General features: G+C 33.9%; 1 protein-coding gene across 8 annotated transcripts in view; it reads left to right on the forward strand.

The window, feature by feature from the left end:
* Window positions 1–25,834, forward strand: part of LOC108970442 (elongation of very long chain fatty acids protein AAEL008004-like) — a 105,381-nt gene that overhangs the window by 55,667 nt on the left and 23,880 nt on the right. For 3 of the 8 annotated variants that reach the window (XM_018935834.1, XM_018935831.1, XM_018935832.1), the window contains exons 2-3: window positions 4,182–4,229; window positions 22,512–22,900. In XM_018935834.1, the coding sequence (XP_018791379.1) occupies window positions 22,843–22,900 (58 nt within the window). In that variant the 5' untranslated portion in view covers window positions 4,182–4,229; window positions 22,512–22,842. Of the gene's footprint in view, window positions 1–4,181; window positions 4,230–22,511; window positions 22,901–25,834 lie in introns of those variants that run through there. The other 5 variants (XM_018935837.1, XM_018935830.1, XM_018935835.1 and 2 more) reach the window with 2 other exon arrangements.

The raw sequence follows: 25,834 nt of genomic DNA on the forward strand, positions 1-25,834 counted from the left end.
AAAGTGACTCCTTTAAATGTTTATTTACTTTTTAAAAATTATTAAAAAATATTGTTTAAGTAACTTTACTACTATGAACAAAAAATAGTAAGTTTTATATAATATTTTTCCTATGTTGGTATGACTGTCAGTGATATATGTGCCAAATGTCATACAAAAATAATCATTAATGTGTAGTATACACTAGTCTTCCACTAAATTTTGTGTGCGGAATTATTTTTCTACTGCCGAAACGTTTAGAGTGCTGGGGAAGGCCTTTGGTGATAATTGTTTGTGTTGAGTTGTTTAGTCGAAGAGACCGAAACTCATTTTCAAAGAGAGTCGAGAACGCGGTGACAACTAACCACGTCCAGGACGGCCATCAACATCAATCCATGAACACCACGTCCATAAAATAAAAGATCTTTTGCTTGAGAATCGATATAATTTTTGAGGAATAAATTAGGAATTTGAAAATTATGAACAAAGTCTTACTAGTTTTGTCATTAGTATATATTATATTTATATTTGTAGTCAAATTTATAGATTTTAAATATAAAATTGTACATGTGTAGATAATATTTATATGAGAATATAGTCGCAAGATACTATTTTATTGCGAATTGGAAAGTTAGAATAGTGAACCAAAGAAAAGTGACATTCTTACAAATACAAAAGTATAAATGAATACATAAATATAATTTAAATATAAATAAATAAATTTCAGCATGCTAGTCGTGTGTCAAACACACAAACACACGCACGTTATTTTATTTTATTTTATTTTTTTTTTTTCAATTTAACTCTAAAGCATAATGTGACATTATTTATGTGTCAAAACTATGAAATCCCGTTTTTGAATCGGGTTGCTTTCACAAATTTCGTGTGCGTGTTGACACCTTCATTCTTCAGTTGCCATTTTATTGCATATTAATGGCAACATGTTGCCACAGAGAGGCTGTTGCTATGTTTATAAGTGTGTGTGTGTGTTTGGCTGACGACCGTAGATATGTGTGCTTGTATTTCGATATCAATAAGCAAGAATGAATAATTTATGAAAAGTTCAATAACCAGCAGCGCTAGAAGAGGCTTGGTACCTGATTTTTGTCTATGCTTATGTGTCTATGTTTGTCATTGCATGTGCAAATGCGATTTAAATAAATAAGTTTCTGAATTTTTATTTGACACAAGAAATATATAACTTAACGGTTTAGCTTATTTATTTTTATGAAATCGTTGAGTTAAAAATCTATTTACATTCATTTATATGTTAATGATTTCGTATATATGTATAGACAATCATATGTATGTGCTATGTCTGCCTACATTTACAAACATTTATTTTGAATTTTTAAAATGCGGATATTGTGCCAATTTCAATTAAAAATTCAAATCCAAGCTTTACATAAAAATGGGGAGATTTGTAAACTGGCAACGGCACTGAGCAAGTCTTGGTGGTTAGGGTATTCATAAATATTTTGGCGAACTTTGATGAAAATTGCGTTGTTTCAGTAATTAAGTAAAGTGTTATTGAAGATATTAAGGCTACATGTGAGTAAGTTTTACAAAGTGAACTTGATTGAAGCATAGGCAAGTGAAAACTCTGTTGAACTAGTTATTCTACTCGCTGGATTTGAGCTCTGCTCTCTTGTGTGTTGTATTAAATGAACGAGAGAATTTTTATTTCTCCGTAAAGTTGTTTCTATCTATCTTATCTGTCACTTTACCAATGTGACTAGTCTTTTTTTTTTATACCAGTGCCTAGAATTTATGCCAGTTGTTTGTTTGATTCACCACTACCCAATTCCACTCTTTACTTAATGTAAAAATCTGTCTAATTATCGCAAGAAGCGCTTGTATACTTATAACAAGCCTTTTACTTGAATAAATCATCATTTTACAGCGAATCACTTGTTCTTTGATTTATTGTATAAATACGTTATTGTTTTATAGAAAAAAGTCTCACTACAATCAACTGTCAAGAAGTGGGTTGGTATAAAATTTATGTTCAAGTAGTTCCCCACCCAATCGGGATGGACAACTCGAATTTGCATATATAAAGTGCAATTTACATTTTATTTTCATTTTATCGTTTTGCAAAAAGTTTATTAATTATTTATGATTTTATATACATAGCTCCCACTCTAGTATTAGATTGACCTGAAATGAAATGACAGTTAACATCAAACAGTGCACTGTGAATATATGTATATTTATTTTTTATATGTGAAATTTTATAAAAATTATTGAAGGCCATTCAGGTTAGGTAAGGTTAGGTTATTACAATTTCTTTTTATTTTTTCTCGTTGGTTTAAATTAAATTTTTTGAACAGCTGGTAACCCTACTCAATAATATCGCCTTCACAAATATTGCTAACAAATGTTAGTTTGAAACAGTTTTATTCGTATTTATTTTAATTTACTTGACGCAGATTTTTAAACAGGTGGCAACCGTGCTTAAAAGCATTTTCAACTGCAGGCCTCCAAAACAACTCCTTTGGATGTTATTATTACTGTAAACAAAAATGAATCTTATTAATTTTTTTCGATTAAAACTTTAATCAGGTGGCAACTTTGCTCAAAAAATTTTTAACTGCAAGACTGTGCAAACTTCTTGATTTTAAATTTATATATTGTTATAATATTAGTTTTGAAACACTCTTAATTCATATTTCTATTAATTTACTTGAAGCAGATTTTTAAACAGGTGGCAGCCTTGTTTAAAAGCAGTTTCAACTGTACGTTTCCAAAACAACGCCCTTGGGTAATATATTACTGCTATCAAAAATGCAACTTATTAATTTTGTTGGAGTAAAAGTTTTAATCAGGTGGCAACTTTCACAAGAAATTTTTAAACTGCAAAATTTCGTGAACCTTTTAATTTTAAATCTATAATGCGCAATTTTCTTAATAACAATTTATTATTTACTTAATATTTCGAAATATATGGCAACCTTTTGCTTGATTTGTTATAATTAAGCCATTTCTCAACAATTGAGAAAAAGTAACGATTCAACCATCATAACTTCATTCTGGTAGTTAACGATTTGTATACTGCTTTCGTGACTAATTTTAGTTACGTAACACATTTTCGTTGCAGGCAATAAATTTCTCACATTATTTTAAATTCAAAAACATTAATGCTAAAATGTTAAAATGTTAGAAAAATTTGTTTACATGACATAATTTATGTCATGCGATAATTCTCTCCATCAAACAACTGCTGACCGCATGCAGACAAAGTTAGGAAGCAATTTTTGAAAATTACCCACGCATATTTATAAATTTCCTCCACTAAAAATAAATGCGTCTACACTTACTTGTAATGCAGATAAACAAAAATGTTATGAGTAAATGAAAAGGCATCGACATATGAGTATACATACATACATACATTGTGCGTATTTATTTAGTTGCATTTGTGTTGTTGCTGTAGTCAGCGATAATAATGGTTTTTGAGTGATCGTCGAAAGATTATAGATATCAGTAAAACTTCTTCGAAGAACTTACTGAAGACATCGCATGTGTCCTTTTAATGTTTTTGAGAAATTTAGTACACCCTGCTCTCTGAAAGCACTTATGTATGTATATGCTTCAAATTGTCGATACTTGAAGTTATTTTTTAGGAGCTCTGTAAAACTCGAAATTGTAGCCAAATCTTTTTTTTTTATTATTATAACCAAACTTTGTCACTTAAAAGTGAATTGGGCTACGTTAGTCCATATTTGATGTTAACAATGGACTACTTCCAGACTAGTTACGAATTGGTATCATTTTAAACTCTTGCAAAATGTTGCTGCAGACTTGAAGGTACTATATATGTTATAGTGGTCCGATATCGGCAGTTTCGACAAATGAGCAGCTTCTTTAAGAGAAAATGACGTTTACAAAATTTCGAAACGATATCTTAAAAACTGAGGGACTAGTTCGTATATATACTAAATCGACTCAGCTCGACATACTGATCACTTAGATATACACTTTATAGCGTCTCCGACCCTTCCTTCTGGGTGTTACATGCTTCGTGACAAACTTAATATACCCTGTTCATGGTATAAAAATGTTCGGTTAAAACCAAACTTAGCTTTTCCTTACATGAATGCAATTAATTTATTTTTCTTGAATATCATATAATTTAAATATTTATTTAATTTTTTTTTTATAAATTGTAACTAATCATATTTTCCCTTCTTTTATTGCAGGTAAATAATCTTTAAAGTGATATCCTAGTCTTCAAGCTCTATTTTACAGTAAGTTACACTTCGGTATATTTCAAATTTTGTATTATTATAGTCAATAGCTCAAATAAATGTGCCAAAAAAGATTTTATACATATTTTAAATGGTAAACGCGAAATGAAGATATAAATAAGAAATTTAAATTCCTAAATTTTTGCAACTATGTCCCTTGATATTGAATCAAGAACGGTCAAACACATATCTGTCGAATATTTATAGGACACAAATTTACATTTTCCGATTAGTTGTAGAAGGAAATATATATGTATAGAAGCTATCTGGTAATATCTCAAAATATTTGAAATAAAATCTAACACTTAATACTACGTGTTGATGGCTGGTTTTCAAAGAACATTGCTTGTGCTGCTATGTATAACATAAAAAATAAAACAATGCGTTTTTTATAAGCAGCACTATGTGCTTCTGTTGAGCTTTATTAAAAAACTAAAAACACTTAACTTTAAGGTTTATAATCTAACCTATGCTTGAGCCGGCCTACGTGACCAAAGATGCTTGGTCAGCTAAAAGGGTTTGCGCGTGTTTCGCTCACTTAAGAATTTAGCGGATGCGCGTTTAGCGCAGTTGCACTTTTGGTTGTAATAGGACTCCAAAGTATGCAAACGGTTTGTATGTTTCTAGCATATAATGTGGGAATGGAATTTATGTAGAAGTTCATAAAATGTTGTGTTAACTTATATAAATTTCCAGCCTTAAATTTCATAGATTTCCGGGATTTGGGGTATATTGGATACAAATGCCTGAGTGTACTGTGATTTGAGGTATATGCCTTGGCTACAATCGCCTGAGTGTAGACAACAATTCCTATTTATTATATTATGACCTACATTTAGGATTTTATTTAAGGATAGAAACGGTGATATATAAAGTGTTACTCTCTCCTTAAAGTTTCTAAAACAAAATTGTTTCGCCATTAAACAGGATTAGTACCTCAGACAGACATACTTATTTTTTAACTGGTTTCTGAATGAACTTAGTAACTCAAAGCATATGTATGTATGTTATAACTGCAAGTTTGTGGCAGATTACCTAACAATTATTACAACATTCGTGCCTTCACGGCGCTTGTTATTTGAGTATAATGTTTTTTGCAATCAAAACAGCCAAAAGAGATAAAAAAAAAACCCTTCAAAAAACAGTAACCTCAATGCCACACCCATACATAAAGTTGAAGTCATAGTTCTGGCACTGAAACCACCAGGACAGGTTACAACTGCTGTCACACATTACATACTATAATGTAGCACATAACTGTACATATGTGTAAAGGTCCGACACATTATGTAGTTAGCACTACAATTGTATATATGTTTATACACGTATAATTGTGTTTTACAAGTATATAGTGCATAGGGTGCGTGCTGTTTTGGTAACATAATACCATTTTTATGGCTTAAGGCGGAAATGTGTCAGCAAAGCAGGTGGGCGGTCGGTCAGTTTTCGTAGCCTGCACTAAAGAAGCCACATTTTACAACCGTTTTGTTTGAAACTCAGGGTGGGTGCTTTCTTGTTGTTGTTATTGTTTTAAAGTTTTTAGCACACATTTTCACTTTGGAATAATTACTCATTGTTGGCAGTATTTGCTTTAAGTTTACAACAATAGAACTTTTGGCACAACAAAATAAATTTATAATTAGTTCGACAATGCAGTTGCACCTCTTTACAGGACAACTTGGTGCAGCTGTGTGTTTGTGGCAGTTCCATGTATGTGCTGATGGCACCTACATTTTGACTAATTATAATTATTTAATGGTGTTTCCTTAAGAGTCTTGTGGATCATATGTCAGTTACACATGGAAAAAAACATTATCATGCGTTTATTTATAGTCCAGCATTTGAATTCATTACAAAGTTTTTAGCAATAACTTATTGATAAAACAACTAAAATAAATTTCAATGTTATTAGCAATATTTTTAAAATGGTATTAATAAATATGTGGAAAAAGCATGAGTGGGTCTTTATAACACTTTTTGTTGCAAAAAATAATACTTATTTAGAGAAAAGCTTTATTCAGAAAAGAAAACACAGGACCATGGAAAATATTAGTTTTAAGAAGGCAGTATAAAAAGCCAACAGTTTCACTAACATCTTCTTCTTCTTGATTGGCGTAGTCACCGCTTACGCGATTATAGCCGAGTTAACAACCGCGCGCCAGTGGCGCCAATTAGATATTCCAAGTGAAGCCAGGTCCTTCTCCACTTGGTCCTTCCAATGGAGTGGAGGTCTTCCTCTGCTTCCCCCGGCAGGTACTGCGTCGAAAACTTTCACAGCTAGAGTGTTTTCGTCCATCCGGACAACATGACCTAGCCTGCGTAGCCGCTGTCTTTTAATTCGCTGAACTATGTCAATGTCGTCGTATATCTCATACCGATGAACTATATGCGTTATTCGCTAGCCATGGCGAAAGAACCATAAATCTTCCGCAGAACCTTTCTCTCGAAAACTCGTAATGTCGACCCATCAGATCGTCGATGAATCTTCACCATATAGCAGGACGGGATTTATGAGTGTATTATAGAGTTTGATTTTTGTTTGTCGAGAGAGGACTTTGCTTTCTCCTGCATTGGATTTCTAAGCTGACATTGTTGGTGGTGTTTACGCTGATTCCAAGATAGACGAAATTATCTACAACTTCAAAGCTATGACTGTCAACAGTGACGTGAGTGCCAAGTCGCGAGTGCGACGACGTGCCCTCGTTCACTGCCAGACCCATTTGTGTTGCTTCCTTGTCCAGTCTGGAGAAAGCAGAACTAACGGCGCGGGTGTTGAGGCCAATGATATCAATATCATCGGCATACGCCAGCAGCTGTACACTCTTATAGAAGATGGTACCTTCTCTATTTAGTTCTGCAGCTCRAACTATTTTCTCCAGAAGCAGGTTGAAAAAGTCGCACAATAAGGAATCGCCTGGTCCGAAACCTCGTTTGGTATCGAACGGCTCGGAGAGGTCCTTCCCGATTCTGACGGAGCTTTTGGTGCTGCTCAACGTCAGCTTTCACAGCCGTATAAGTTTTACGGGGATACCAAATTCAGACACCGCGGCATAAAGGCAGCTCCTTTCCGTGCTGTCGAAAGTAGCTTTGAAATCGACGAAGAGGTGGTGAGTGTCGATTCTCCTTTCACGGGTCTTTTCTTTGGAACTTTGGCGAAATAAAAATTACAAAAAAATGTCAGTGAAAATTTTTCGACAATTTTTTTCAAATAGTTCTAATGTAATTAAAAAGATAATAAACCCATGTAACCCTTTAATTAAATAAATTTTTCTCTTTATTGTTTAACAAGCAGATTTCAGCAATTAGTGTAAATTCTTAAGCGTTTTTATTTTAATGTACTGAGCATTAAATGTATCAATGCAAGCAAAAAATATTTATTCAATTACATAAACTAGTGTCAACCACTACACACATACAAAAGCATTCGCAAAACCGCTAGCGAAGAATAAGAACAACGTCCAGCTAGAAAGTGGAGTAGGCGATTAAACTTCGATTGCGTCTGCTTGGCGTCACCGATGTCGTGCCCTTTACAAACTACAAATATTATTGTGTTCCCACTGTAGACATATTGACACAGAGAACAACATTGCTACGTATATATATAGATATGTATGGATTTGAATACAGTAATGCCTTTAGTATATATGTTAGAATCTTACTAGGCTCACTACTGAAGTATTAGACATTGACTCATCGATAAGTAACTTTCAACCCTAACCGAGGTGCTACGCTCCTTTCACCACGCGTGAATATACATAGACTTTTAGAATACAGAAAATACTGAATAACGGGGCTTTTCTCGAAGGTGCAGGTGCAAGGCGCAAATTCTCAACTCGTTTGCGGCGCTCTGCGCTCAGGCAGTGTGAGTGTTGTGTAACCCCTAATTCGAACATACATGGATACATATATGTATGTGTTTGTCCTTTAGTCGTAACCAATTCATTCAAGAAAATGTTGCTGGAAAAGCACTGGAAGCTCTTACTTTGAGAGCTAGATGTATAAAGAGAGCATGAAGTCAAAAGAGAAATTCACTTTGAGCTGAATTGCAGCTGGCGTCCAAATCTAGGTAATTCGGAGCGTGAAAGGCGAGTGGTGAGCGCGCTAGTTAAAAAAAAAATAATAATAATAAATAAATAAAGTAAACGGCGGAAGTAAAGGCTGCTAACTTTGCCAAGTGAATGAACGCGGCGCCGGGAGACGTGTGGGCGCTGTTTGTGTGGCGCCGCAGCGCCAATTGTTTTTGCTACACAGCATTTTTCTGTGTGTGTAGTGTGCGCATAATTGCTTGTTGTTGCAACGTTTTCTTATTTTGTCCTCATGCGAACACTAAACGACATTGAAGAGCGTCAGCGCACAGTCACGTGACCCATTGTCAGACGTAAAGGAGTTGATTACGCGCGCAAAAGCCACTCAGCCTATGCTGCGGTCGCCAAGCCCAACGAACGAACACTACCGTTATAACTGAGTGTGTTTGTGTGTGCGGCTGCATGTTGTCGCCACGCTACAACACTACCACGTGCTACAGTGCCACTCAGTGACAGAGCAGTTGTAGCAGCACAACACAAGTTTGTTTGTGCAGCATGTGTGACGGATAGGCTTTTGCACCGTCGTTTTTAAATAGCTTGGCGTTTTGCGCTTTTCTGCGCCTGCACTCACACGCCTCACTTGATTTCGTATTTTGTTGTCACTCAAGATGCCTTCGTTATTGTTGAGGATTTTCCCTTTTATTTTTGGTTTTTTGTTTTTTTTTTGTTGTTGTTGTGCATGTAACTCTGTTGCTTACTCATGGCATGATTACACACATACACACATATTTACATAATTTTTCTTTCATACCTGCTGCTATGCGGTTGCCTATTGAGACAAGCTGTGCTGAGTATTTGGACGAAACCAGGTCAATGAAATAAGCCGATGTGTGCGCATGCTTTTTCACGTCAACACCTGTCTGTCTGTCGCCAGTGATCGATTTGTGACGGCCTATATATGCTATATTTGTATGCTCGTACATATGCACATACCAACACATAATCACTGGTGTTTGCGCACATCAATATGCACTTGAAGCCAGTGGTTACGTATACGCTGCGTACGTCTTTTTTCTCGTTTCGTTGTTTTTGCCCTTTCGCTTATGTATTTATTAATGTTAACATATTTGTTTATATGCAAGCATGTGTGTTTTTTTTTTTTACTGCTGCTTCAGCCCAGCAAATGACTCCTTAGCAAATATTTGTATTTGCTTCGAGCCTAAGTAGCTGTGTGCGCTATTGTATTTGTTATTTGTCCTGTGGCATAATCAATTTACATATCAAATATTAGTTGTGTGTGGCTAATTTTGCTAATTCTGCTTCCATTATTGCCCCGAGCATGTGTGTTTGTGCGCTTCTCTGCTTCTTCTTTTTGTGTCTAGTGCAAAGGAAGTAATTTTCTGTCTGGGTTTTCTATAGAAAACCTAGTAATTTTCCTCAATTAGGCCAGAGCGACTTGCTCTAATTGAGTCTTGTCAATGTTTTTACTGCTATTTGGGCTTTCTTTCATTAATCACACACCTTGCTAGCTGTCATAAAGCAGATTATATGGTCGTTGGCTTCTGATGTGTGTTAAGTGGACATGTGGAAGTTTTTACTATACTTTTTACTTCAGCGGTGGTACTCTATAGTATGGAAAGTATATATATATATATATTTTTTTTTAAGATTAATAGCATATATATATTAGGATGAGTCAAAAAATCAATGGTTTTTTTAGTCAATATTTGAAAGATTGTTTGATAGACAGCTGAAGTAAATTTTCTCTTTGTATGAGCTCTTAATATTAATATGAACCCGTTCCCACAACAGTCGGATCTATGTAATTTGAACGGACTGACAACTCATCATAAAAAACTGTCAACCCATCATAAAAACTTGAATTTCTGCAAAACCAAATTTAATTAACTTTTTCGTAAACCACGCCATTCAAAAGTTTTTAAAATATCTGAATAATTCATGAACATCAGAAATATGCCTCCAAATAATCAATCTTTAACCTTATAGTAAGCTTATGCGTCCCCTCTCTGTTAAGGTTTTTCAAAGCAAATTTTGTAAACTTTTCGATAAAACAGTTTAAGAAAAATTAAAAAATGGTAAAAACAAAATGTTTTTGGGTTTTATGGATGAGCATGATAAGACCTCAACCTCAAACTAAATCAATTATTTACTCCAAGTAATTTTCCAAGTGTACTTTCCAAAACTCGTTGTCCGACATCTTCAGTGAAACTGCAGCTGCAAGCTATTTTTTATAGCAAAAATCAGCAGGCCACTTTCTATAGTTAACCCGAAGTCTAAAATGATGGCAACAACCTAGCACATTTTGTCACATTTTATGGCGGGAAAATTTGTATAGGAAGAATGCCTAAGTTTTATTATGGCAATGATGAATTCAATCACCTCCTTTTACTTCTGTCAAAACAAGTTTTTAGAAATGTTATGCTATCAACAAATAGATGATATACATAATATACATTATAAATACTTCACTTATTATCATCACATTGATAAATATTATAAGCACGCCCATAATCGTCCAGTTTTCAAAGTTGTCATTATGACTTTCTGACGCATAATGTTTTCGAATATGTAATATACTTTATAATTTACCGATTTCAGCAATTTAATATTACTGAACCTTCGCGTGTGCACTCGTGCTTATTGACACAAAAGGTGTGCCCCGCAAACGCGTCCTGCTTGGCTGCTCAGTAATCACACCACTGAAACGTAGCTCACCTACCCATATACTTGGCTCACTTACTTTGAAATTCAATAACTTTGTTTGTACGAATGTTTATGTGTGTGTGCACATAAACATTGATTACTTTGATTAAATTTTGATAATTAGAAGTGATCGAATAAGAGTGTCAACATTTTCAATTATTAACTTTAATTAGTTTAAATTTATTATGCAAGGGATTTAGCATTAGTTATGTTTCCTTTTTAAAAAGTAAATAGCTATTAAAACTTCTGCAGAATATAGTGATGAAATCAATCATCAGAAAATGTAATGGGATTCATCAATTAACACATGCTTTTGAATACTGTGTGTTATGGATTGACGACAATGATAATGGCAGCTGAAGTTAAGAACCACCTTCCTGTAGATTTGTTATTTTTATGAGTACTTGACATAGGGTAAATCTTGAATATATATTTCTTCTTATTGTTTGCGTATTCCATGCTTGGACTATAGTATAAAAATAACGAATCACTATCGACTATATAATCTATTTTTATTTTGTTCGAGTTGAAATTTCTCTGAAGCGCCACTCTTTTCTCACAGAAGTGATTTCGTTTTTTCGGTTGGTATTTTTTTCCTTTTTTGAGTGGTATAATGTTGAGAATAACCTACATAATACCAATTTAGCGAGTGCTTTTTTGATTTTTTTACTCGTGTGGTTTTCAATGAAGCAATGCTTTTTTCGAAGTTGGTCTTTTTGACAGCCCTTACTACATTAATACTCAGTTCGATTTGTCTTATCATAATGAACAGACTTACCGCGGAACAACGTTCGTTGAATGGGGCCAAAACACTTTACTATAATTAGTATCTTACACACCAAATAAAAATATTGTTTTTAGCACTATTTGTTGGGTGGTTCCCAAAGTAGACTGATTTATAGATCATAAATGATTGCGCTGAATATGCTGAAAAACAACTGCTGATTCTCAAACACTCCAAGTTAAAATGATTTATTCGTTTTACTAAATCGCTATTGTAATATAGCCAAATTCGAGGCTCTAAAATGGTCTCCCATTATGCAAGTTCTTTTTAAAAGAAAGGTATCCACTGATACCGATTATATTAGATGGCTGATCAAAGATCGCTCGTGAACTACGAAGCCATAGAAAAAACGAACTTATTTATGATTATGAATATTACGGTCAAAGTCCTATACATTTCTACCGAGCTTTGACGTTAATTGAAAACTAATACTTATACACATATAAATACTGTACAATTACTCAAATAATAAACAAGATTGTATGTAAAGCACGATTTCCACAGAAACTTACAATTCCACCTAGGAAACTCACCATGAGTATAATAAATAGTAATTGTATGCAAATATAAAAATTACGCGATGCTATTTCATACAAACTGTTTGTAAATATTTAAAATCATCATCATCAGAATGAGTCGACGCTTTTGCACGTGATTGCACGTTTTTCACTTTTTTCTGTCGCTCACTAATGCAACAAAAAACCCGAGAACGCTCTTAGAACAAAACTGAGTATGAGCGAATGACTGCCACAATCGTGAGGAGTAAAGGAGAGGGCAATTAAAAATAGACGATGCGGCCGTACAAGTTTCGTCAACGCGCTGAGATGAGCATGAGAGCCGGAGATGAGTTTGGGCATGACCAGTGAGCAACCAAAGAGCATAAATTGCTGCTGTAGTGAGGCGGCATGATGAATTGTGTCGAAAACTGGGGAGCGCTGCACGTTCAATTAGAAAGTCAGCAAAGTGGTAGGGCTAACAGCGGCCTCAGCACATTCCCACACAAAGCTGTAAATATGTATGTACTCGTATGTGCTGGCAACTCCCACTTTTTCGCATGCAAACAATGTTTACGCACTATCAGCTGGAGCCATTGTCTGTCACCGGTGCCGTCGTCGTGTCGTCAGCGCGTTAGCTACACAGTGTAATAATAAGTATGATATTTCCGTCACTAAGTGTGCCCGGGGACTTACATTATTTACTCGCCACGATAATATGCTTTGTGGCTCACACCCGCATAGCGATGCGTCGCGATTGATGACAGTCAGTCAGTCAGTGCTGCTGTCCAATCTCTCCAACGGCGCCGCAGCTTGTCACCTAAGAACGCGCCACTTTTGTGGTTATCTCGTGATATCAAAGTGGTGCGCTTAAGTGACGCGCACCATTATGTTTGTACTTATTGCTTCATTATGTATGTATAATATATGCCTAAGTACATAAATAATATATAAGCACATGAAAATTTAAATAAATGTCATTTTAATTTTTTGTATGTTTGTCAAGTTTAGAATTTTTTTTGTTCATTTTCACAAAATGGGGGCTGGTGTGGAAATGTAAAACATTCTAAATTATTAATTTCAATTAGCTTCACTTCTCGGTGTCCCTTTCAAGCGGTCACACACTCGAACACAGAGTGTAAGCCAGCAAGCCATAGGATGAAAATGCTTATGTTTCGTTATTTATTGTGCAATTATCAAGTATTTATTATTGTATTAGAGGCAAATAATTCGAGTAAAGCAAATAACTATTAACAAAATGTATATAAATTAAATAAAAAAAAAAATTATCATTGCATTTTTAACATACTTTTTAAAGTAAAAATTTTTTTTACTTCGACTCCTATAGTAAAATGTTGTATAGCAATGTTGTAGTTAAAGAAAAGTTCTATATTTTTTTTTTTTTACATAGCCTCAAAACTTATGTGAAAATTTGAAAAATTCAACTTTTTGGGTTTTTTATTTTTATTTCGTACAAAAAGTAATTTTTTCCGAAATTTGGTGTAAGCCAACCTTATTATGCCCCAAACACACTGTAATTTTTATTTAAAATATTTTGAAAAAAAAACTGATTTCAACTTATAATCCAAAAAACCCAAATTTCCAATCAAACATGAACCCTTCCAATTTTTTTGTTTTTTTTTTTACTTAAGTATGTTTTAGTTTGTTGAAATCTGATTTGACTTTCTGATGGTATAAAAAACATGCTGCTTCTACGAAATAACAGGTAAATGTAATATACAAAAAGCTCAAAGTGAAGAAAGTATTAATATATAAATATACAATTTCCAGCCTAATAATAATCCACCAAATTGCTTACAGGTCACATAAACACCTAACCGAATAAGCTCCTACAAGTATTTACATACATACATAAGTACATGAGCATCCAACGAGCGTTGCGCTCGTCTTTTGGCAGAAGTTTAAATGCTGAATACTTTGTGTTGGCGTTGAGCGGTGGCAACAGTTGGCATTGGTGGGGCATCACCAATCAAATGTGATACATACACACACATCCATATTTCTACTATTTTTGTATTTTTTTTTTTTTTTTACTTTTACTCACAACTATTTTTTTTCTTTGTTTATTTATAAATCATGCGTTAATGCTATGTTTTTTGGTCATGATGGTTATGACATAAAAATGTGCATGGCTGTATATGTACACATGTATATACAATATATATATATATGCCACGAAATTTATATATATATATTATACATTTGTACATATGTTTGCCTGTTTGCTTGGGAATTGCATAAATGATAATTAGTGCATCTATTTCTGGCACAGTTGTAGGTACTTAATTCTTAAATATTACGTATGTTGATATACAGTATTTAAAAATTTAAATATGCACATATGTATGTATGTATGTAAGCGTTCGCCTAAAATAATATTTGTTTATATACCGCTTTGTTTATATACATACACTATATACATTATTTGGACAATATTTGGAAATGAACTTTGCTCGTTGGATAATATTTTTATTTCAGTCAATACTTTGTCTGATGTGCTAAATAAGATAGCTAGTCTTATTACTATTCTTTTTTTTAGACTTTAGAACATCTATGAATTTTAGATATAAATATAAATTTTGAATAATATTTGAAAAAAAAGAATCTTTTGTATTGAATTCCTTTATAAGCAAAAGGTAAAACAACAAAAATGAACGGAGAAATGATTTAAAAACGATTTGATGTGAGTCCTATTGAAAAATGTTATATGGCAATATTATAGGTAATGTAAAGATCCATAACTTTTTTATGCAGACTTTTTCACGTAACCTCAAAATGTATGTGAAAATTTAATAAGCAATTTTTTGAGTTTTTATTTGTCCGATATCCGAAAATGAGTAGCTGCTTTAAAAGAAAACATCTCAAAAACTAGTTCCAGTATGATCTTTCTTTTCTCACTTTTCTTATCATTTATACATAAGTATTTGTACAAACTTAAAAGAGTCTCTGAAGTTCCCTTCTGCGTGTTACAACTTTCGCAGGGGCATAAAAACAAAACTATTTTCTTATGCTAAACAAACTTCAATATTATTTTTATTGTTTTTCTAAACAAACAAATCCCTAATAAATACTTTCAAGAATATTTTATGATAGGATTGCAGAGATAATTAAGTATTTATTTAGAGACAAAGTTGATGTTCACTCCACGAGGTTTTAATCCAGAAGAAAAAGTTATATTACAAGAAGAATTAAAGAACAAAGTAATAACTAATACTTATACATGTAAATGTGAGAATGACAGTATGTAAAGAATGTAATGACGTAAATAATGTAATGACATGCATAGTGTTAGGTAAACAACTATCTTCAACATTTTATAGTCTTCCCTTTGCCCTTAAAATGTATATTCCTTTCTGGTTGCTTTTAAAAACAGTGTCAATAAAGTTGTTAAAAATTATTGTATGTTATTTTATTAATTTTCTTGCTTCAAAATGTATAGTTTTATCAGCGCTATTACGCATTCCTTCGGCATTTCCATGTCACCATTACCGGCGATTGTGGAAATTTCCTTATCATACCAAAGGCATTTGATTTATAATGCATTAAAATGTATTTAGTTGTTGTTAGAACAAAGACAAGGTAGCATGAAATCAAACGTTATACACACACGAGTATGTATGTAGGTCTCCATATAAACTAAAACAAAAAATGTTTATATGTGTTTGTAAGCTTGGAAAACAATTTATTGGGCCTAGCAGATTTCGCGACTAATGTACTAGTTGGTAAAAAGAACCAAGAATACTTCAAAAATCGATTTGTAAAATGAAGAGAAAGAATGTCAATCAAGCATTGATGTCCCGAACAATATATAACTATTTAGGGCTTTTGAGACACATATGTACATATGTATGAGATTAAATAGCTTCATGAAACATTTAACGGCGATGTTGCTTTAAAATTTGGTATAAAGATGAAAATTAAAGAGTTTTCCATATATAGATGCCAATACCAATGGTAACGATATTTATTTGATGCTAAAATAGCAGGCAATAAGTATACCTTATCTATATACTTATGTATGTATGTAAGCATATGTACACTCCACATATGTGTATGTATGTATAGTTCCAAATTAAGTATTTTAAAAATACGCAATAAACTTCTGTTCACCATCAAAATGCCACTTCTTGTATACACAACTAATTACATACATACCGACGAGTAGCCAACAGAAAATTTGTCCGACTCAGCACATTTGTGACTTTGACCAATTTAACCAAACAAAACGGCACTGCAGCGCGCTTGCCCAGTTTACTTAAATCCCCCACCGTCCCTGGTATTTTCCCCCATATTGCTTATTATAGGCATTGCTCTACATACAACAGCATGCAACTTAGCAGAGCTCAATGTGGCAACTGTTGCACTTATTTGTGTAAAGCATTGAAGGTTGCAACGAGTGCAAAAATTATGCTGTAACCAAATGTCAGTGCAGTGAACCGTCATTGTATGTGCGTACATCCACACACACACACATGCATATGTACGTATGTATATCCAAGTGTTGAAGTGTGCCGTTTTGCATAGCAAAAGCATGACGTAGCAACGACGGCCGACACACACAAAGATGTTGAAGAGTGAGGAAAGCGAAAGTAAGAAAACAAGCTAAACTGAAATTCTGGCGAGTGTGCGAAAGAAAATTACGCACACACACACACACTCGCATGTAGTCATTACTAAGCAACAATTCCATTTCATCGCTTTTGCTAATCTGTTGCTTGCTGGTGCTGGCAAATGACGAAAACCTTTCCGCCCTTGACCTTATTCATCGTGCAACAGATTGATGACAAGTCAACAACAATTGACATATGTGGCGCAAACACAAACAACATTCGCACAATGGCCGGAGCATAATGATAATGGATATGCTGCTTGCTGTGCCTGTGATTATAGCGCTTACAGTTTTTTATTATCTTTTAGCTTTTGTGTGCGTTGAACTGTGCTGATGAGTCAGGTTTTTAGATTAGAAGGCAGCAGACAGTCTGATCAGTTTTTTTGCGCATTTTGTCCTAGTTTGAGATTCTTGCCTTTTTGTGTAGCCAAATGTGAGTTCCATAGCACTCCTCTTTAATATTTATACAGTTGTAGGATTAGGCGTTCTTTGTCTTATATTGGTTAGTCGAAAAAGTCTTTTCGTATTTATAATAAAACTTCAACTTATTTTTTATTTTTTTAATATTTATAAAGAACTTTAATTAACCAAATATGTACCCTTTCGGTCGCCCACTTTTTGCCATTTTTCCGCTAGAGACATTATTCCATCAGTGTAAAACGTTTCTGAATGCTCGGCGAAAAGCTGCGACAAGTAATTTTCAAGGCTTCTTTTGAAGCAATCTTTACCCCATTAAGGGAGTTCTGCATTGACCGAAACAAATAAAAGAATGATGGTGCAAGGTCAGGGCTATATGGTAGATGCATCAAAACTTCCCAGCTGAGTCATCCAAGATGTGTGTGGTCTAGTGTTGTCCTGATGGAAGACGTGGCTCTTTCTGTTTATCAGTTCTGCCGTTTTTTTCTTTTGTTTCAATCTCATCAGTTGTTGACAGTAAAATATAGAATAATTCGACCAGGCTGGAGCAGCTCATAGTGGATGATTCTTTTCCAATCTCACCAAACACTCAGAATAACCTTTCGATGTGTCAATCCCGGCTTTGCGATCATTTGTTGAGCTTCACCACGCTTGGACTATGATCTTTTTTGCACATTATTGTCGTATTTTAGTTCTTTAGTGATGTCGTGGCTGCTTATGTGACGGTCCAGGTAAGTTTTTTTTCATAATTTCGTCGACTTTTTCAACGATGGGTGCATCTTTCACATCGAAATTTCCAGAAGAAGCGACCAAACCATTGTAAAAACTTCACAAATTTCATTGTTGGCTTGCATTCTTCTTCTTCTAAAGCATAAAATCTCACCTTTTCAGCACTATATGATATAACACAATGTGACTGGTAGCACTAGCGATATACGACTGCAACGACATCTATTAACAAAATACGAAAATACTTTTTCGACTACCCAATATTATAAGAAGGTCTCTTCACTTCCTTCAAAAATTCAAAATTTCAAAATAAAAATTTTCTCAAATATACATACATACATATTTATGTAGTACCACACCCGATAAATGCAAAAAATCGTTTTTTTTTTTTTTCATGAGCCGATATAATACCTTAATGTTTTACTCGTACACTATTATATTCTTTCACAAGGCCGCTGAAATAATGAAAACTTTAAGTCCATGCTGTTTGAGCATCTCAAAGTTCTGGACATCTAAAAAACAAGATGTGGTATCTTTAAAGTTATTCTGGTGCACATGTTTGTTTGGAATATTTTATAGTAGTGTATTCATCATAATGTATTCACTCCAAAAAATGGTTGCTTTGATTACATTTTGCTTGTAAAAAATTGCGGGTTATGGATTACTTAGTCTGGCGTACAATTTATGCAGGTGTACCATCTTATGACTTTGATATACCCGTTCAGTTTTAGGACAGCGAACAGATTTCGTTATCGAGTCTCCCAAAATCAACGATTCGATCAAAATGATTCAATTATCCTACTTACGAACTCAATATTTGGTCTATGCCCCCTCTGCACAAAGGAGTTCAGTGAACATAGTTTTATATAGTATACATATTTTTATTATCTCCCAATATTCAATTTTTCCTTCTGTTTTCTCTACATATGTACACTTCTGTAATATATCTTCATTTACATATATACAGGTATCTTCCTTAACTATTGCCTCAGGGTCCAATTTATGAGGCTTGAAAGGTTTACTCACCTATGTACTTAGTTTCAACGTAAACAACGTCATACTTACCGAACATTTATTATATTATACATATCTAATATATAGAAACGTATGTACATATGTATTATATATCACCGTTGTATTCTTTCTCTTTTTGACATCTCTACTGTCCTATATTCCCACTGCAATTATCAAAGGAATAAAGAAGAATGATCAAGGTGGCAGCTTTAAGTAAACAAGCACAAAACTAGAAAAAATGTTTGAGTTGCCAGAACTTGAGGTTTATCAATACCGGCATACACTAAAAGTCTAAGGTACTCTCTTATCAAAGTAAAATAAATAGCAAGATAATAAATTAGGTTGCCTCCAATGGAAATTCCAACTACACGCCTAACAAGTGCGTGTTTAGCTATACGTGGCTAAAAGCAGGTGCTTGGAGATTTTTATGTATGTAGCTGGGTCTAATCAAATTGGGTTTATATACTTATTGCTACACTGAGCACTTAGAAATTGTAAATCGATTCAATGGAATTTCTTGCTTCAGAACGCTTACTATGATAATTTTATATGGTATTATTGCTAGTAATACTTTTGATTACAATTCTCATTGGCTCCAAGCAGTAGCTGTTGCATGCATACATATATTTAATATACATAATTTTCAAAAAATACCAATTTTACCCAAAACAAATCTAAGTGCAAAATATGCACTTTAAGTTTCATTTTATTCATAAAAATCTGTTTAGCCTTTAATTGAATTAAGTCTGAAACGTTTATGCCAGATTATCGCTTCGATTATCAACTAGATTTATAACGTGAAATTGGTCATAAAAAATTATTATTATTATTCGGTAACGCAGGTGGTTAACGCGATGAAACAATCATTTCAGTTAACTGTGTTTGCTGAAAGTATGTGCTCAATTAAAATTTGATGTGCGAAAAATATGCACAATAAAAAATTCACAAATGACAAATGGTGGCTGGCAATTTAATAAAAATAAAATAAATAAATTAGATATTAAAATGAAATTTAATTTGCCAATTTTTTATTAGTTTCAAAAATTTTGACTTAAATTCATATCTTACTTTGTTTTACTACCACAATGAGTAAAATTTGTAATTTTTGTACACTCACATAACTTATTAAATTTTTTTGTGATTTGGACTTAGTCTTGAATTGTTCTACTGTCTACTGTTAGCTTATCTAAATGTTTTAATAATTTGCGAATTGAACCAACTATTCAAATTCTACCAAAATCCCATATATTCAACAATTTTATTTGATCACTTTTTTATTTTCTTTGCCCAAAATGTTTTACATTTTCAAATCACTCGTCAACTTCAGACATCTTGAACTCAAAGTTCTCTAAACAATCGATTTCAAACAACGAAGATGGTGCCATGTGTAGAAGTCCACGCAAATGAGAAAAGTTCTCTGAGAGCCATTCACTTGTGAGAGAAATGATTCCGTTCTTAAACCAAGTATCCCCTGAGTAGCCAACAATCCGTTTTCCTTTACAGTGAAGTCAATTTTAATAAATCAAGTTGATATCAAATGATTTTTTGAAACTATAATACCTTTCATTTACTTGAACTGAACGAATTTTTTAAATATTGCATTGTTATGTTGGATAATAACCCATGCCAAATTTCCTGAAGATATTTAGTCAAGTTTTCCTTGCAAATACTTTACTCCGATAGTTCAGTTTGTATGTTATCTTTATGCTATAGTGATTCAATATCGGTGACTACTAACAAAGTAGCTATCTCATAAACTAGGGAACTAGGCAAAGCGATTTGTCTATATCAACTGCATTCGTCAAGCTGATTATTTATCTATAAACTTTACAAGTTATAAAACATTTCCTTCTAAACACGAATGGTGGTTAAGTTTAGTTTATGGGAGGAGAATACTGCCTTAATCTCATCCAACTGATGCCAAAAGTGTTGCGATGTAAGGATAGGGATATTCTCCAAGAGAGGTATACTTCTGTCTACCAAATTCAACTAGCATTTTCCAAACAAAATTACTTTGCATATGCAGCCTACGGAATAGGATACTGAAAGCGACCATTTACACAAACAACCTGGCTGGTACTACTAACCTTGTCCAAAGACCATTTACAGCTTAGTAAACAAATAAAAGAAGGCAGGTCAAGCAACATTTTCGGCCACGAAAAAGCAAACTAGTTGCCTAAAATAGAAGCTTCTCTAGAAGAATCCCTGACAGAAACAATAGCATAACGGCTACGATCTAACCAAAAGCGGGATAACGAAACAGATGTGGCTAAATTACGACAAGACAAAGACATTAAACAAGTATAACGGAAATAAGTAGTTTTATTGAAGATCCCTATGGCTTGAACACAACATTGAAAAGAGATTCCAATAGATAAGGTCTTACGTTAGTGTTTAGAAATGGCGCATCCAGCGCTAACAGAGTCCAAAGGAGCAGCACTCTTACCTTCCTAACTACCTTCTGTGTGTTACAAACTTTGCGGCAAACTTAATATGCGTTGTTTAGAGTTTAAATATTAACAGCATATTTTTTAAATTCAACTGACTCATTGTCAACGGTAATTTGTTCAACTTCGAATTGCTACTGCCGGTGTTGTACGAACCTTAGCGGAGATTAGATAACTTTCGATAAATGTGCCGTCGATTAAAGTCCACTTGTGCGTTCCAACATTCTTTAACTATATACATTGTGACAAAAAAGTACTCGAAAATTGTAATTTACATTATTGTTATTTGAAAAAGTTGTATTTTGTTAAACTGATAGGACTGTCCTTAATTACTATGGCAAATATTAGGGCGATCTGTGAACCAGTTTGCTGACAGCAATCAAGCCATTACACCTAGTAGTGCTTTGCCATTTTTACAATAGATAAAAATATCGAACAAATAATCTGTCTTATATTTTGTATTTCTAACCGGATTTTGTCTGCGGAATCTTTGCGATTGTGGTGATTCTGTTTTATCAAAAAAACGCAAACTTGTGAGTGGTACAAATCCTTCCAAGACGGTCGAGAGATCGTTGAAGACATGCTCCGTTCTGGACGACCTTCGACCAACTGATGAAAATATTAAAAAATGAAGGAATTACAGAGACGGCAAGAGAGCTCGACAACTCTCGGAAGTCCGCTCGAATGATTTTCCGTGTACTTTCTAGTCACAATATCTTAAACACACATATAACATTACTCAGACTATCAACACTCCAACACCGTACCCGGGAATATTTTTATCGCGTGGCTATTTGATTTATTTGCACCTCGCACCTCTGCCGGTGAAAAAGCACGGCTTGCCAGGTGGCCATTGTAGATGTACTAGATAGTACGCCAATATGTGTGTGTTTATATTTATTAGTATTTCCTGTATATGAATAAAAATATAAATATTAGCGTATAAATATACAATAGTAGTTAATTTGTATGGTTTTACACTCAATTAAATAATTATTGACAATTTACCAATTTGCAGATAACACCAAACAATCAACGTAACCAGCAACAACCCACGACAACAATAGCAGGCATAGTTACAACAAGCTATACCATTATTATATATGTAAAGCAACAACAACAGGAACAAAGAAAACTGTAAGCACTAAAGTACCATAAAAAAATCGAACGGCGAAAGTCAACGTGCAACAAGCAAGCGTGAAAGCCCAGCCCAGCTGCAACCGCCGTGGCAAGAATCAGTGAGAGAATCTGACTTGGTGTGTGCCGCTAACAATAACTAACAACAACAACTGCAACAGGAGCACGTACAAACCGGCACGGCATAGACAAATACTAGCACCGTTAGCACAATGGCCTTAATTATGAAATACATTGACAGTATGCAAAGATATATGGACTCATATGGCGGTAAGTACCTCGTGAACAACCGTTAGTCTTTCAGCGTGTATGTAGTACTGTGTGTGTTTGTGTAAAGGATACGGCAGCGCTTAATTGATAACTATATATAATGAAATGTATGTAATACAATGGTTGGAGAGTAGATTAGCGTAGAAAGAATTCCCTGCGGTCGCTAATTTCTTTTTGCTTTTTTAAACGGATTTCATATAAAAAATTATCATAGAAAAACTTGATTTTATGAAATTTGCAGAATTTTTTAAATATTTATTTATTTACTTTTTGAGTCATTACATGAGTTTCCTAGGGTAAAAAACAGCATTGTTGAACAATTTTTTTCTCATATAAAGAATTAAATATTTCATGAGAATTTTTTATTGTTACAAACATACACTATTAACAAAGAAGTTCTGAAATTTTTGGAATAAAATATTTTAAACAACTCGACCATTGCGATGCTATTTCCGGTGACCCCTAGAAAAAAAAGCACCTGCGTTGGTAGCATAACTCTTTATAGGATCATCATAAAGAGAAACAGGCCGTGTTTAAATTGAAATCATAACTGGCGAAGGAAAAGAAACTAAAAATTGGATTATTGGCAGAGATTTTTCCAAAAAAACAGAAAATATCAGTGAACATTTTTAGACACAGTTTTTTTTTCTAACGTGAGCAAGGATTTTATTCATCACTGTGATTCATCAAAGACATATTTTTTGGAAAGAGCAATACTCAAATATTTTTAGAGAATGCTTCGGAGTTTAAAATTTTGAGTTAAAAAAATCGAGTAACTAAATTGTCGAATTTCGGTTAAAAGGTTAAATGCATAAAGCGACCATACTACTTATATGAAAAACCACTACACAGAGAGCAGTTGTACCCGTGTTCTCATGAGAAACTCCATGATGACTGCCTTATGTTCGCTATTGTTATAACGGACTTAAGCAAAAAGAATCGACTTTAATCTCTTTTAGTTTTGCACTCGCATATGCTGTTTTTTTTTATTCTAAAAAAGCGTTTAAAATGAAATATGTATGTACAGCTGATATGCTCATTTTGCTGTAGAATGTACCATTCATTGTGACAGCTTCATTATATCGAGCGCTTTATTACAAAAGAGCAACCAAATATTAGTAAAATGTCAAAATCTAAAAAAATAAACAATACTAAAACGTAAATCACTACGTGACAAGTAAACATACATACATATGTATGTTTGCCGTATCGTTGCGTGTATTTTTAAGTAAGCTTCAAATATTCGGTGCGTTGATTATACTCAACGTCAGCCGCGTTGTCAGTCTCAAAATTTGTCAACATGCAAATACGCGATCGGCGCGCGGCAATAACACCATGTGTTACGTGTGTTTGACTGTAAGCCCATTAATCAAGCGGTTATCGTGGCAGCAAATCCATATTGAAGAGGCATGACGATAAATATAACAAAAACCACACCCAGCTTTGTGCAAAATCGCTAAAGTGCATAAATAAGCATGGGTGTGTGTGTGTGTGCGTATGTTGGTTACGCATACGCCCTGGCACCCACGAGCATTAGCATGTACATATGTTGCAAAGGCATGAAAAGAACTGTAAACTGTTTGTAAAACTCAACAATTGTCTGTCGTCTTATCAGTCTTGCAAGCACATATTTACAAATGTGTATGTGTGTATGTGCGCTTACCAAATTTACGATTATGTAAGTTTAATTTTTTGTTATATAATATTTCAACATGTTTCTGGCTTTACACCACATTTCGCATTCAAAGCACCCACCGATTCTGATCGTTTTGAATCGTTTTGGATTTTTGACAAATGACAACATCGTCAAGTGGCGACAGCAGGGCATGTATGCATAATTGTGCGGTGCGCTGGTTTTTTTTTTTTTTTTTGTGTCGGCTGTATTGATGTGTTAAAATTTGGTTTGAAATAAAAACTTGTTTTTTTATGGTAGTCTAAAACCCAGTTAAAATTGTGTTCGAATAACATCTGGTAACTCGATTTAGTAAAAATTTTAATTCGCATAAAATCATTTATTATTTTAACCAAAGTATACCCACTTTTGCTATTTTATTACTCGGCTAAACAATTAATTGGATATTTCTGAAATAACCTTTCAAAACATTGTGTTCGCATATATCAGTGCTTTCTTCGCTTCTAAAATCTCCCGTCATTTGATCTTTTCAACGCAGAGAGGATGTCTTGATACCGATTTGAAACGAAGTAAAGCTAAACCCTTCTGCAGTCCAAATACTTCTAAAGCAGTGAGACCCTCCACTTTCCTTTTTCTACAATCAGAGTCTGTTTGATAATTCCAACCAAAATTTCTATCAAATATGCCATAACCAGTGCTTTTATTGTCCTCATTAATCTTCGAGTATAAGAGAGAAAAATACTTTCTTTGCTTCGAAAGTTGGTTTGGATTTAATACGAAGTAAAATGAAATCGTTGGCCACCTGATATTTTGCACGAAGAGAGGATATTTCGATACCGATTCGACACGAAGTGAAGTGAAGTCCTTATCTAACCCAAATATTTCAAACGCAGTAAGAATCCTTGGCTTCCTTTTCTACCATCAGCTAGTATCTTATCAAAAATGAAGGGTTTGGATGATAATTCCAACTAATTTTATGTACTCTGACCCAAAATATTTTACTTTCTTGCTGTTATTGTACCTTCGAGTATAATAAAAGAACAATACTCTCTTCGCTTCGCAAGTTGGCTCCGCTTCAACACAAAGTGAAACGAAGTCTATCATCATTTCTTTCGGAACGATTTGATATTAAGTGAAGTAAAGTCCATCTGCTTAGTCTAAAGTAACAGTTACTGCTTGAATTCTTTCCAAAACCCAAACTAAAAAAAATTAATTTTTTAAGACGCAACTACTGAGAGTCACAACGAAGAGTCAGTGTTATGGCCCTAATCCATATCAAAAAATAATAAAGGGCTTTCTTC

This window comes from Bactrocera latifrons, unplaced genomic scaffold, assembly GCF_001853355.1.
Source record: "Bactrocera latifrons isolate USDA-ARS-PBARC rearing strain unplaced genomic scaffold, ASM185335v1 scaffold_3, whole genome shotgun sequence".
Lineage (NCBI taxonomy): Eukaryota > Metazoa > Arthropoda > Insecta > Diptera > Tephritidae > Bactrocera > Bactrocera latifrons.